Source organism: Tubulanus polymorphus, chromosome 9 (genome assembly GCF_964204645.1).
Source record: "Tubulanus polymorphus chromosome 9, tnTubPoly1.2, whole genome shotgun sequence".
Classification (NCBI taxonomy): domain Eukaryota; kingdom Metazoa; phylum Nemertea; class Palaeonemertea; order Tubulaniformes; family Tubulanidae; genus Tubulanus; species Tubulanus polymorphus.
The window spans coordinates 11,097,956-11,109,346 of NC_134033.1; the positions used below are offsets into that span (position 1 = coordinate 11,097,956).

General features: G+C 39.2%; 2 protein-coding genes across 3 annotated transcripts; one reads left to right on the top strand and one right to left on the bottom strand.

Annotated features, from left to right (window-relative positions):
* Positions 1-345: 345 nt before the first annotated feature.
* LOC141910546 (sex peptide receptor-like) lies at positions 346-1,335 on the bottom strand. Its single transcript, XM_074801238.1, has one exon. The coding sequence runs from the start codon at positions 1,333-1,335 to the stop codon at positions 346-348; it is 990 nt and encodes a 329-aa protein (XP_074657339.1).
* A 941-nt stretch (positions 1,336-2,276) lies between these two features.
* LOC141910770 (UV radiation resistance-associated gene protein-like) lies at positions 2,277-11,301 on the top strand. 2 transcript variants are annotated; one of them, XM_074801560.1, is made up of 14 exons: positions 2,277-2,446; positions 3,895-4,015; positions 4,567-4,601; positions 4,689-4,752; positions 5,190-5,287; positions 5,808-5,891; positions 5,985-6,070; positions 6,263-6,368; positions 6,507-6,633; positions 6,901-7,134; positions 9,198-9,363; positions 9,695-9,773; positions 9,851-9,942; positions 10,283-11,300. In XM_074801560.1, exons 1-14 carry the CDS (start codon positions 2,387-2,389, stop codon positions 11,178-11,180), a joined length of 2,250 nt encoding a protein of 749 aa, XP_074657661.1. In that variant the 5' UTR covers positions 2,277-2,386; the 3' UTR covers positions 11,181-11,300. The 2 variants fall into 2 exon arrangements, with proteins under 2 accessions (XP_074657661.1, XP_074657660.1); XM_074801559.1 differs by having other exon boundaries at positions 5,808-6,070; positions 10,283-11,301.
* Positions 11,302-11,391: the final 90 nt, after the last annotated feature.

Here is an 11,391-nt window from a genome sequence, read left to right on the forward strand (position 1 = left end):
CCTGAGGCTTATCTATAATTCAGTATACGAACTCTCAGTAAGTCTGGCAATGTTGGATCAAACGTTGATATAAATCTGACATATATTCATATTGCCAGGATAAATACGATTTTAGTGAAAATCAAATCAGATTTGCCAGGGGATATTTTAATCTAAGAAATCCCGCGTTATCGGGGGAGACCCTTATTCTCCATATTGCGTGTGTTCCGCGTGTAACATGCCTTCATGCATAGTAACAACATTTTAATACAAGATACCGTTATAGCTAGTTCGTAGATATATGTTTTCCGTTTCAAATCGCCAATCGACTATTTATTTTGCGGATTGTATAATTTGTTATACCATTTATTTAACGCTTTTACGGCACGTAAGTTTCCTCAATGTTTCATAAAACTGTCTATTAACGACGCAATACAATATGAAATTTACGCATGAATCGATATCGCTGGTGACGTACGCAATGTCCATCGCTAACTCCCAGATTATTGCATTCGGCAAAGCGTATGAACGTACCTTAGAAAATGTTGCCGGGATTTCTAAAACGAGAAACGTTATACTCATCGAAATAACCATTCGAGTCGCCTTAGAATCTCCTTTCAATGTTTGTTGCTGGGCGCCTAATTTTTTTCGTTGTCTAAATTTCACGTACAATGTTACGATAAGGGCCGTATTGACAACGAGAATTATTGCGCAAGGAAGTATCAATCTAAAAACTGGATCTAATAGTTTATTGCATAACAGATATATTTTTGGATATTTGAATACGAGCCGATTATTCGGGCCATGGCAAGGATCTATATAATCTTCTATCTTAAGGGTGAATGGGAAATATATAGGCCAGATGAAGAACAGAACGGTAGCCCCGGCGATTATACGATTCATGCGTTTTTTCGTCCACCATTGACTGGCTTTTAGCGGGTACAAAATCGTCAAGAAACGTTCGGTCTGAATGAGAACCGTCAACCAGTTGCGCTGAAACATGAACGCTATGCGTATTATGTAAGTTCCGTACGCGAACATTCCCGGATAGATGTTGAAAGGGTCGATGAAAACTTTATCGCCGTAATTTATGTAAAATAACAAATACCTCAAAGTATCAGCCAGAAAATGACCGATCAGATAACCAATATCGGCCAAAGCGAGACATTTTAACAAGTGTATAGAAGGGTGAGATGATTTCAACTCGGTAAACACAGCTACTATTAATGAGTTCATCACCCATCCGGCGACCATAATCGGTGTTAGAATGAATATATTGATATAGAAACGACCGGACCATTCGTCGTACTGCATGGAGCAAGCCTCATCACGGCTTACGTTACGTAAGGAGGCCATCAACTCTTCGTCACAAACACTACGAACATTTCATAACGGGTTACAAGCTGCACCACTCTAGCGGTTATGATTTTGATGCTGTTCTCATCCATCGTGTCGTTTGGACGCTTGTTTTCTATCTGATGTCATGTCTGAATTGGCTAGGAAGCATCCAACACCGGTTTAAACAGATCGATAAACTCACCGTCGTATAATAACAGATGATTACACTGAAAATCCGCGGGTAGATTCCTCATCATGATAGTCAGTCTTATATATTCGATATTCCAAACTATTTGCCCACGGGCGCCTAGGTGATTTTTGCAAAAGATGAATTTACGTACGTCAGTGTATGATGTAGGGAGATTCTAAAATTATTCAAAATCTCAAGGTGTTAAAATGGTTTCTTTAGAAATGACAGAAACTACGGCCGTAGGAACATTGAACATCTTAGAACATTCGCCATTGATTGCGGGTTTTATTTTTGAGCATTAAAGCAGTGGATATTCATTTTATTTAGTTACTGTCAGTTTTCTATCAAGTTTGTTTGATACATATGCTGAATGTATATATAGGCAGGCCTATGTCGTCGGGTCCCGTGTTTACTCCACTGGAACAACAAAGGCTCGAATGTAAACCAATTTTGCCGATAGTATTCTGATCCAGAAAACCGTCAAAACACTGAATATGAAATATGAAAATGACTTTACGATAGGCTTTCATGCAGTCGCATACACCTCGAGTGGTAGTCAGTTTAGTTTCACGATCGGATATTTTCACAAAACCGATAAAAAGCTGTTTTTAAATTTGAATAGCTGCTTGGCGCTGGCGCTAACCGTTCACAAACCGATTTCAAACAAATGCGCCTTTAGACCGGTTACCGGTCTCTAATCTTCAATGGGACAGGTAACCAGTCTACAAAATAGCCGTATCCGTAAATTAGGGTTAGTGTGTGCCGAGGATTAAAAATCACGTGACCAGTACAAAATGGTGGACGTTCAACAACTCCTTCCTGTCGTCGTCGTCGTAAAACTACTTCAGCAGAGGCAAAATAGTGAAAGTTGAAGTGATAATGGCTGCGCTGAATGTTTGGACGGATCGGCAACGACTGTTAGCGTTACCTACGAGACAGGTGAGTAGACATATCAACAGCACTGACTTCATTAAACTGTTCTTCAATCAAACCCGGCATTACAAAAACAAGGCTGTCTGACCTGTCAAAAAAAAAGATGTAAGTCGGAGTCGCCTCGCTCGGATGAAGCTGCAGAGAGCGAGGCAGGAGAACACAGGTTCTACACTAACAGTTACCTACTAGGCTAGCAGTACGCTTAGCCCTACACCGATCACTTTGGAACTGGATATTTTACCCAATAAAGCATTATTCTAAGTAAGTTAAGTAGGCCAAAAAATTCCCAGCTGCAGCCCTCCTCAGTTTCTGTTGGCGTTAGCGCCGTTAAAAGAAATTGCTAAATCCTCGCATCCATGTCACTGCAATAGTATTGCCGGTATCCATTGGTCTGATAGAACAATGTGTTGAGGTTGCGGCCAGAACCGAGTCCTGTTTCACAAGGTACTGGGTTTGCTGTCACCTCGAATGGCTGGTATCATTTTTCGGTCATCCTTATTAGGCCAAATAAAAAAAATTAGTTGTTTATCGTCCTTTTTTTCAAAAAGCTTGGGTCGGCCGGGCGGTTTTTTTTTATTTTTTATTTTAGATCGAGTGTTGTAAATGATATACGGTTGATAAAATAAAGCATGTTTTCCATCGACTGGAAGTGTGGCGCCACAAGCAATACAAATACAATTCAATTCATAGAATTTTATTAACTTAGATTTTAAAATCGCTCTAAATATGCTCCACAACCGGAAATCCACACTGTGTACGCTCCATAACCGAATATTGACTTCAATTTGTTATTCAGTGAACGTACTTCGTCGATCGATAAATCGTTTTGTTTGCTGCTATACTGTCCTACAATCGACATGAAACGGTAGCTATGGCAAATATTTTCGATTGGAACCAAAATAGAACACGATAAAAAAAAAAAGATTGGGTCGGGTATTTTTCGTAGGGTCAGGCGGGGACGATAAACAACTAATTTTTTTTATTTGGCCTTACCGAGATGACGTATTTTACCGAGATCAACCGAGATGACATGAAATATAACATATTTATTTATTCCTTATCGATTTTTACAATTGAAATCATATTATATCAGTGATAAATGCCTGCTGGAGTCAAATTTTACATATTTTGTCGGATATTTTTGTAGAAAAATAACTTTTAACTTAATGATATCGTCGATCAATCAAATTCAATTAAGTTTTATTGCTAACCGAGATTACGTATTTGAAGTCAAAATTTTTTTTACAAAATATCCCGAAAAATATGTAAAATATGACTCTAGAAGGTATTTATTACTGATATAACATAATTTCAAGTTTTAAAATGGATAAGGAATAAATAAATATGTTATATTTCATGTCATCTCGGTTGATCTCGGTTCATGTCGGTAAATTACGTCATCTCGGTTATAAGGAGGACCCATCATTTTTTGGTATTTTTAAATCACATTTCAGAGACGTTTGAGGCATTTGAAGAATATATCGGCGCGGAATTTAGTTTTAAGCGGAACGAATATCACCGATGTTTCCGAGATCATTTCATATTTCACGCTGCATCTCGATGAAAAATCAAAAGGTAAAAATTTCACGCAAGGTTTCAGAAGCTTCTGTGCGGAGGAAAATGTTGGGTCGCATGGCATGGTTTTATAGAGCGCTACCGTTCTGTGTTTTAATAGGGGGCTCCAGTTAAAGTTAGTACAATAAAGGCCTATAAAACCATGCCTTTAAATATAGATTGATTCGTCAAATTCAAAGCCATGAACGCGTTATTTGTGTGCCGAAGTTTATGGTTTCCTTAGTGCATACAGCTTTGCCTGAAAAGATTGCCAAATTTGTTGAGAAAATATTGAAAAAGACGATTTTAGTGACTACAGAGATTTCTTGGCAAATTTGAGCATGCAAAATGGTTTATACTTGTCAGCATTAAAAACTGAAAGTAATCAATAGCAATCAAAAACTGATGGGGCACTTCTTCAGAAGTTAATGTGTATTAAAGAATGATGACATAGTGACAATTAAAATTGCATTGTAATCATGGTATCAGCAGTTAACTCAGGTTCATCCATCGTTTCATCGTTGAACTGCTGTAGATTACATTATAATATTCATTCCGCTGTTACTTTGTAGAATTCTATAGAAGTGAATCGATCAAAGGATCAATGGTAAAAATCATTTATTTTCTCAATCATCTGTGCCTGATAGCGTGAACCCGGTATATAACATATTCCGTGTGTTCACTATATTTTCAGAATCCTACTTGGCGTAGCTTTGATTTATGTCACATTCTCGATGGATCGTTCGTAGGTTTAACTTGTATCCTTTGAAACCGCTGAAACAGGGTCCCTACAACTCCTTGATTCCTTGAAAACTCAGCGTTCTAAACCATAAATATTTTCGAGGTCCTTGAATATCCTTGAATTTTGAGAAATTGGCAATTAGAAAATTTTTAGGTTTTCAAAGCCTCAAATTCAGGCGTAGTCAGGCCTACACACAGATTCCACCCAATTAAATGGTTTACTTAGATAATTAATACTTAACAATAATTGTTATATGAAAGTGATGCATACACCCCTCTTAATTTGAAATTTTCTCCTTGAAAACCCCTTGAAAATTCCTTTAATTCTGGAATGACTGATACGTAGGGACCCTGTGAAAATATTGTCTCCAAAATAATGAAACGACTATAGCCTATATTCAGTCGAGCGATCGTTTTCATTTATCTCCCGTTTTCTTAACACAATTTGAAACAGCGTTCGTTATTCGTGTTTGGGCCGGACCGGAGAAGCTTTTAAAATTAGTTCTAGAATGGTCTGTCGACCTCACCGGGCTGGTTTTACTAGGCAATCAGGTAATCAATTGATCTTGAATTTAATACGTGCACCAGGGCTGCTGAAAAGAGATAGATGTGTTTAAACAGAAATCGAAACCTCCTTTAAGACTATCAGTTAACCCTTTCAGTGCTGACTAATTAATACCCTATAGTGCTGGAGAAAATTTGAAAATTCTAAATTCTAGTATTTCACTATGTTTGACACTTGCTGCCATTTTTCAATAGAGATAATTACAAATTACTAATTACATCAATACACCGCAGTGCGGTGTACTAGCAAAATCCATCACTGATTTATACACCGCACTGCGGTGTAGACGCACTGAAAGGGTTAAGGGATGGAGAATGAATAGGGAACATTGCTGCAGAGAGAATCCTACAATAATAACAAAAGAACAGTCTGAAAATGCAACTGAAGCCAATGTAGTTTATTCAGCGTTTCAACTATATCCTAATAGTCATCTTCAGGAATAAGGAATAGAAAACATTGCTGTTTTGGTGCGAATATCACAATGAGTATTTTTCCAACGTTTTCTAGTTGCAGCTCGACAGTATAAAACATAAACAGAATTCACTTATATTCGGCTTGTTCGATAGTTGGTTCGGATGTCCAGAATCGGAGGTACGTCCGTACAATGCATCGAGCTGTCTTCTTTTTGAATCATCGAAACGACTCGAAATCAGTTCAGATTATACTGAAAAAAATGTTTTTCAGATGAATTTATTGGCGGAAGATCGTCAGATTTTTCCCGTTGAAGCGAATCTAGTCAGAAATTCTTACGACACTAATTCATTATCGAGGTATAACTCACTACTCTCTCAATCGGATCCCCATAAAAACACTCAAATCAGTGTATTCAATTATTGTTATTCTTATTATTATTATTGTTATTGTTATTCTTTTTCCGATTTCTTTCTTTGTTATTTAGGATAATGACGGTGCTTATTGTTATTGTTATTCTTTTTCCGATTTCTTTCTTCGCCGTTATTTAGGATAATGACGGTGCTCAGAGCTGTTAAGCAAACGCAATCTTCCATAAATAAGACGAAATCTTCGATCGAAGATCACCTTTTACTGTCTCAAACTCGGTCTAGAAAGGTAAATTACTTGTAGCCGTTCAATTTAACGCTGAAAATGAAAAACAAGCAAGAAACATATAAGAAAAACTGATGCTTGTTTTGGCAAGAGCGCAAAAACTACCTAACATGATTTTACTGGAGATATTTACGTTTCTAGTTAGCTGTGCAAGAGATGTCCGACCTTCGCGTGAACAACGCACGTAAAGAATTAGACTGGCAAACTGCCAAGTTACAACAAGAGAAAGCTTTGCATGATCAACATTTATCGGCCAATCATCAAAGGAGTAAGTACGCTTGAAGTCCGCTAAAAAGCCACGGCTGGGACCAAGAAAAATATGCGTTATGATGAATGGTATTTCATAGTATCGAGTTAATTTTGGCATCAATTTGTTCTCATAAAAATGTTGGTGTTAAAGTGAACATTGAGTGTTAAATCTAACTTCATAAACTATTCATTTTCTGGGAGTTTACATTTCGGGGTTTGTTATCGAATGAAGTATTCGTGGTGGTCACACGAATGTAATTTTTTCTTGTATGTTTCTTGTTTACAGATATCGGATTACGCAATAAACACGAAACGTTGGTAAAAGACGAATTTCGTCTGCACGAAAAAATGAAACATTCCTCGCAATTACGTCAAGAATTCATCCACGCGAACACGCAACTATTCCTGCGACAGAAACAACTCATTTCCGAACTGGCTTTAATTTATCCGATCGAAGAAGTTTCCGAAAACAAGTTCACGATCTGCGGCGTTCATTTGCCGAACTCGGAGGATTTCCAGGGTGCGTTCATCGTTGAGAACCAGGGTTGATAATTTTCCGCCGTGCGGCGGATTTTCGCCTTTTCAATCAATTTTTATCATTTCTCAGATTGATGCAAATCCGTTGAAAAAAATGTGGGGTGGGGTGGTGAGGATAATGGCATCTTAAGGATAGATTGGTATGACCATAAAAGCGTTTCCCGATCTATTTTTAAATGCGATCATTTTTAGCCCACTTGGGACTTTAGACGGAATCCAGTTATTTTGGGAAGTTTTGAAGACGCTTCAAGGTAATGTCTTGATATTTGGGTTACACATGTATCTACCCTAGACACATCTTCAGCCCAAAAACTGGCCCTGTCAGATTCAAGATGGCCGACTGGCAGCCATTGTAGTTCGCCAAAATCAGCACTTTTTACACATTTTTGAACTTTTTGAGGGAAATTTTGAAGACGCTTTGAATCAATTACCTTGATCTTTCGGATATATGTGAATTCCCCCAGGGCCCATCAGCATAACAAAAATTGGGTCGATCGGACTCAAGATGGCCGTCCTATGACCTTTTTAGTGCCCAAAAATGTGAATTTTGGCCCAAATTCTGAGTCCTGTAGCTTCCTACTGGTTTATCATTTCTCATTGCAATTTGTGATGGGTATTCTTTGGAAAGGGATGTTTTATACCTGAGACAGGTATTTTTCATCAGCCAATTATGACGCAATTGGCGGCCATCTTGGTGTCAGCAGTACTCATTCGTAAGTGGGAAAAAGTTTTTCCACATTATATTGATACCTAAGCGTATTTTGTTACCACAATCATTTAGAAAGTTGTAGCTCATAACGTGTTCTATGATTGTGGTGAGTTTCAAGGTCATTGGTTTTTGTATATGGCCACCGGGGGGCGTTGAATAATGCAATATCTTAGTATTTCTATATTATATTCGTATCAATGCATATTTTGTAACCACAATCAATTGCAAAGTTGTAGCTCATGACATCATCTATGATTGTGGCAAGTTTTAAGGCCATAAGTTATTCTATATGGTCACCAGGGGGCGTTGAATAGTAGAATAACTTAGTATTTCCTTATTATATTGGTACCTAGGCATATTTTGTTACCATGATCAATTACAAAGTAATAGTTCGTGACATGTTCTATGTGGTGAGTTTCAAGGTCATTGGGTTTTGAATCACCAGGGGGCGTTGAATAGTAGAATAACTTAGTATTTCCATATTAAAGTGGTAACGAGGCATATTTTGTTATCACAATCAATTACAAAATCGTAGCTGCTGACATGTTCTATGATAGTGGTGAGTTTCAAGGTCATTGGATTCTGTATATGGTCACCAGGGGGCGTTGAATATTGAAATTGTTAGATTGTTGAGCATTTGGAACCACTTCCCAAGTGGGCATGGTGTCCCTGGACCCCTAGTTGTTGACTAAGTTTTATCTATCCGTTGCCCGACCGTGTGTCTGTGGATATATGTTTCTACATTATTGATTTTTTTACCGAGTGTTGCTCGCGTGTAGTGCTGAAAAATGGCTTTTGCGGCCCGTAATGTGCCGCCGCCTACATTGTTTTTCTTATGCAAATGGATAGATGATGAGCATCTTGACTCATCTTGGAACTAGCAGTGTGTTAACAGTAAAACATCAGACGATGTTGTTTGATTCTCTTGAGTGAAATTTTAACGATAAAACTGCTGATAAACGACGATCTGAGACGATGTGAAAAATCAAAATTTTCTGGGGGTGGACCCCAAGACCCCCGTCATTACTTCGCGCCTTCGGCTATGGCATTCGTTATTTCTGAGTTATTAAGTGATTTAAAATTTTCTGCCTTTTTAATGATGCCCTGTTATCTTCCTTGAGAACTGAGCTGTTAATAAATACTGGTATAGAATTTGGAGGGTTAAGAATAAAATGACTCTGAATACTACTTTCAAAATAACATTTTTTACTATCACTTACCTGACCGCAGTACTCTGAAATGTATCTTTTGAGTTTGGCAAATGCCAAGAGCAAATGCGGACCTGGCCTGATTGTACGGTCAAAACAAAGACACTGAAAAACGTGTTTCTATTTTAGGTCACGATGAAATCCGCATAGCGGTTGCGCTCGGTTACACGTGCCACCTGGTGTTGATGATCAGTCAGGTGTTGGACGTACCGCTGCGATACTCGATGGAACATTTGGCGTCGAGATCGAAAATCAGAGATCATATTCACGATAAACTCGCCGATAAAGACCGAGAGTAAGTTATCAATACTCGGTTACCGTTGTTAGGACAGAAGAATTTAGTGTGTGACGTTAAAGCACGGACACATACCGGGGAATACTTGAGAATTTATTTCTATATGGAATTCCGACACTTTGTGTTTAGTTTATCATAAGCTATTGGGTTCGAATCCCACTATAACCATAACCATTTGTGTGTAGCAGAGTCAGGGGCTGACTCGGTGCTAATGGGTTAAGCGTTTCACACAAGTGGACTGCAGCTCTAGTTTTAGGCATTACCAGTTTCAGTCTTACTTACCAGTGACAGTAACGGGAAATTCAAGCTGATTTCATCTATATATTTTCAGTTTTCCCTTGTACAGTAAAGGAAAGGAAAAATTCCAGTTTAATTACGCTGTATATCTGTTAAATAAAAACATCGCGCAAGTAAGTTAGATCCTCACCACAGGTGGCTGTAGAGCATTTCAAGTTGAATACGCGTTGAAATTTTGTCTCGTTTTTAGTTGCGGAACTATTGCGGTCTGGGGACGCACGACCTTCGTTTGACCTTGCAGAATGTGAAAAGCCTTTTGGAATTACGACTGGGAGTAAAATTGTAAGTATGAATTCAACCAGGGTCCAGCTGCGGCGAGGGAGGTTCGCTTATAGTCAAAGTTACTTGGCTTTCTGTGCTTTAATTTCCTTAACATTTCAGTAAAAATCTAAGGCCAGGTTCAGACAGGGTGTTTGTAATGTGCTGTACATATTTCAGTAGACCAGGCTGCAGCTTGGTGACATTTTTAGCTCCCCCGTCCACTATCACCTTGTTTCATGAACTTGTCCTTGTTTCATATCCCTCAAATTGATATCCAAACCCCCTCCCCTGTTGAATCTAACCCCTTCCCCTCCCTCAGTCCCCCTATTGAACTGATTCGCTGTCGTTTATTTATTTCTAGTGATCAGTACCGAGCTACGGTTATGAGTTTGAATCCATCGACTAACAACGTCTCGCCGGGTACGTCACCTCACAACGAGGCCGCCGATCGGCCTCGCATTCGCGGCAACAGTTCATTCGAAGAGATCCTATTCCAGGAGGCGGGACGTAAAAAAACCATTTCCGAGAAATCGTCGGATTTACCGCCAGCTGCTGAAACGATTCCGGAAACGACGACGACGGCGCCACCTACACCGCCGGCAGACGGACGTCGAGAGATTCCGCGTCCGGTGGCAATAGATGGCGATAGTAGTCGCGATAGTAGCGTAGATCATAAAGAACGCGAAATGGAAGAATATTACGAAACGCTCGTTAGACGTTTAACGATTAACGAGACGACAGACGGAATAACGACGAGTCACGTGACTAATCAATCTAACGACCATGACGACGACTTTAATAACTGTGATAATTTACCGACGAACTCGAATGGGAATAGTTTTAAAACGTGGAATAACGGCGCGAAAATGGCGACCGTGGCTGAAACGCAACAACCGACGACGACGACGCTGAACGAGTTCGAGGTCAGTACGAAATTGTTTAAATGTAATACGGACGATTTCAGGATGATGGAGCCACCCTCTTCCTCCTCCGCGACTGAGCAACAACAACAGGAGGACGACGATGCTGAAATCTGTGATCGGACATCTTTAAGCAGCATCCAAAGCGATGAATCGTGTCACAGTTTCGACGGGTTGCTAAGCGGTCTCCGCGACGACGAGGACAATAAAGATATACAGCTACGCACGGCGTTGTTATCGCAGAAAGCGCGGGGTAGCTTCCGATTGGCTAATAGCAGCGGCGTTACCGTAGAAACGAGTGGTCATAATACAACAGATAATAATAGTTCAGCTAGTTGAATAGAAATTGACCAATCAGCGTTCCCGATTTATTTGGATTGCTGCGATTGGATCATTCAAATTATGTGATTATGATGACATCGTTATATCAAATTCCAACATTTATTGATTTTGCATATTTAAATAAAATTATATTGATTATGTGTTGTTGTGTTACTGTCGTCGTCAGTCGAGTCTTCCTTAGGAGTTGATGGTGGGTTTATTAAACAGG

Coding starts and splice junctions, on each gene's coding strand:
- LOC141910546 (XM_074801238.1), bottom strand. CDS start 1,335: ATGGCCTCCTTACGTAACGTAAGCCGTGATGAGGCTTGCTCCATGCAG.
- LOC141910770 (XM_074801559.1), top strand. CDS start 2,387: ATGGCTGCGCTGAATGTTTGGACGGATCGGCAACGACTGTTAGCGTTA. Junction 4,753..5,189: donor ATCGTTCGTAGGTTTAACTT/GTATCCTTTGAA, acceptor AATTTGAAACAG/CGTTCGTTATTCGTGTTTGG. Junction 6,071..6,262: donor GACACTAATTCATTATCGAG/GTATAACTCACT, acceptor GCCGTTATTTAG/GATAATGACGGTGCTCAGAG.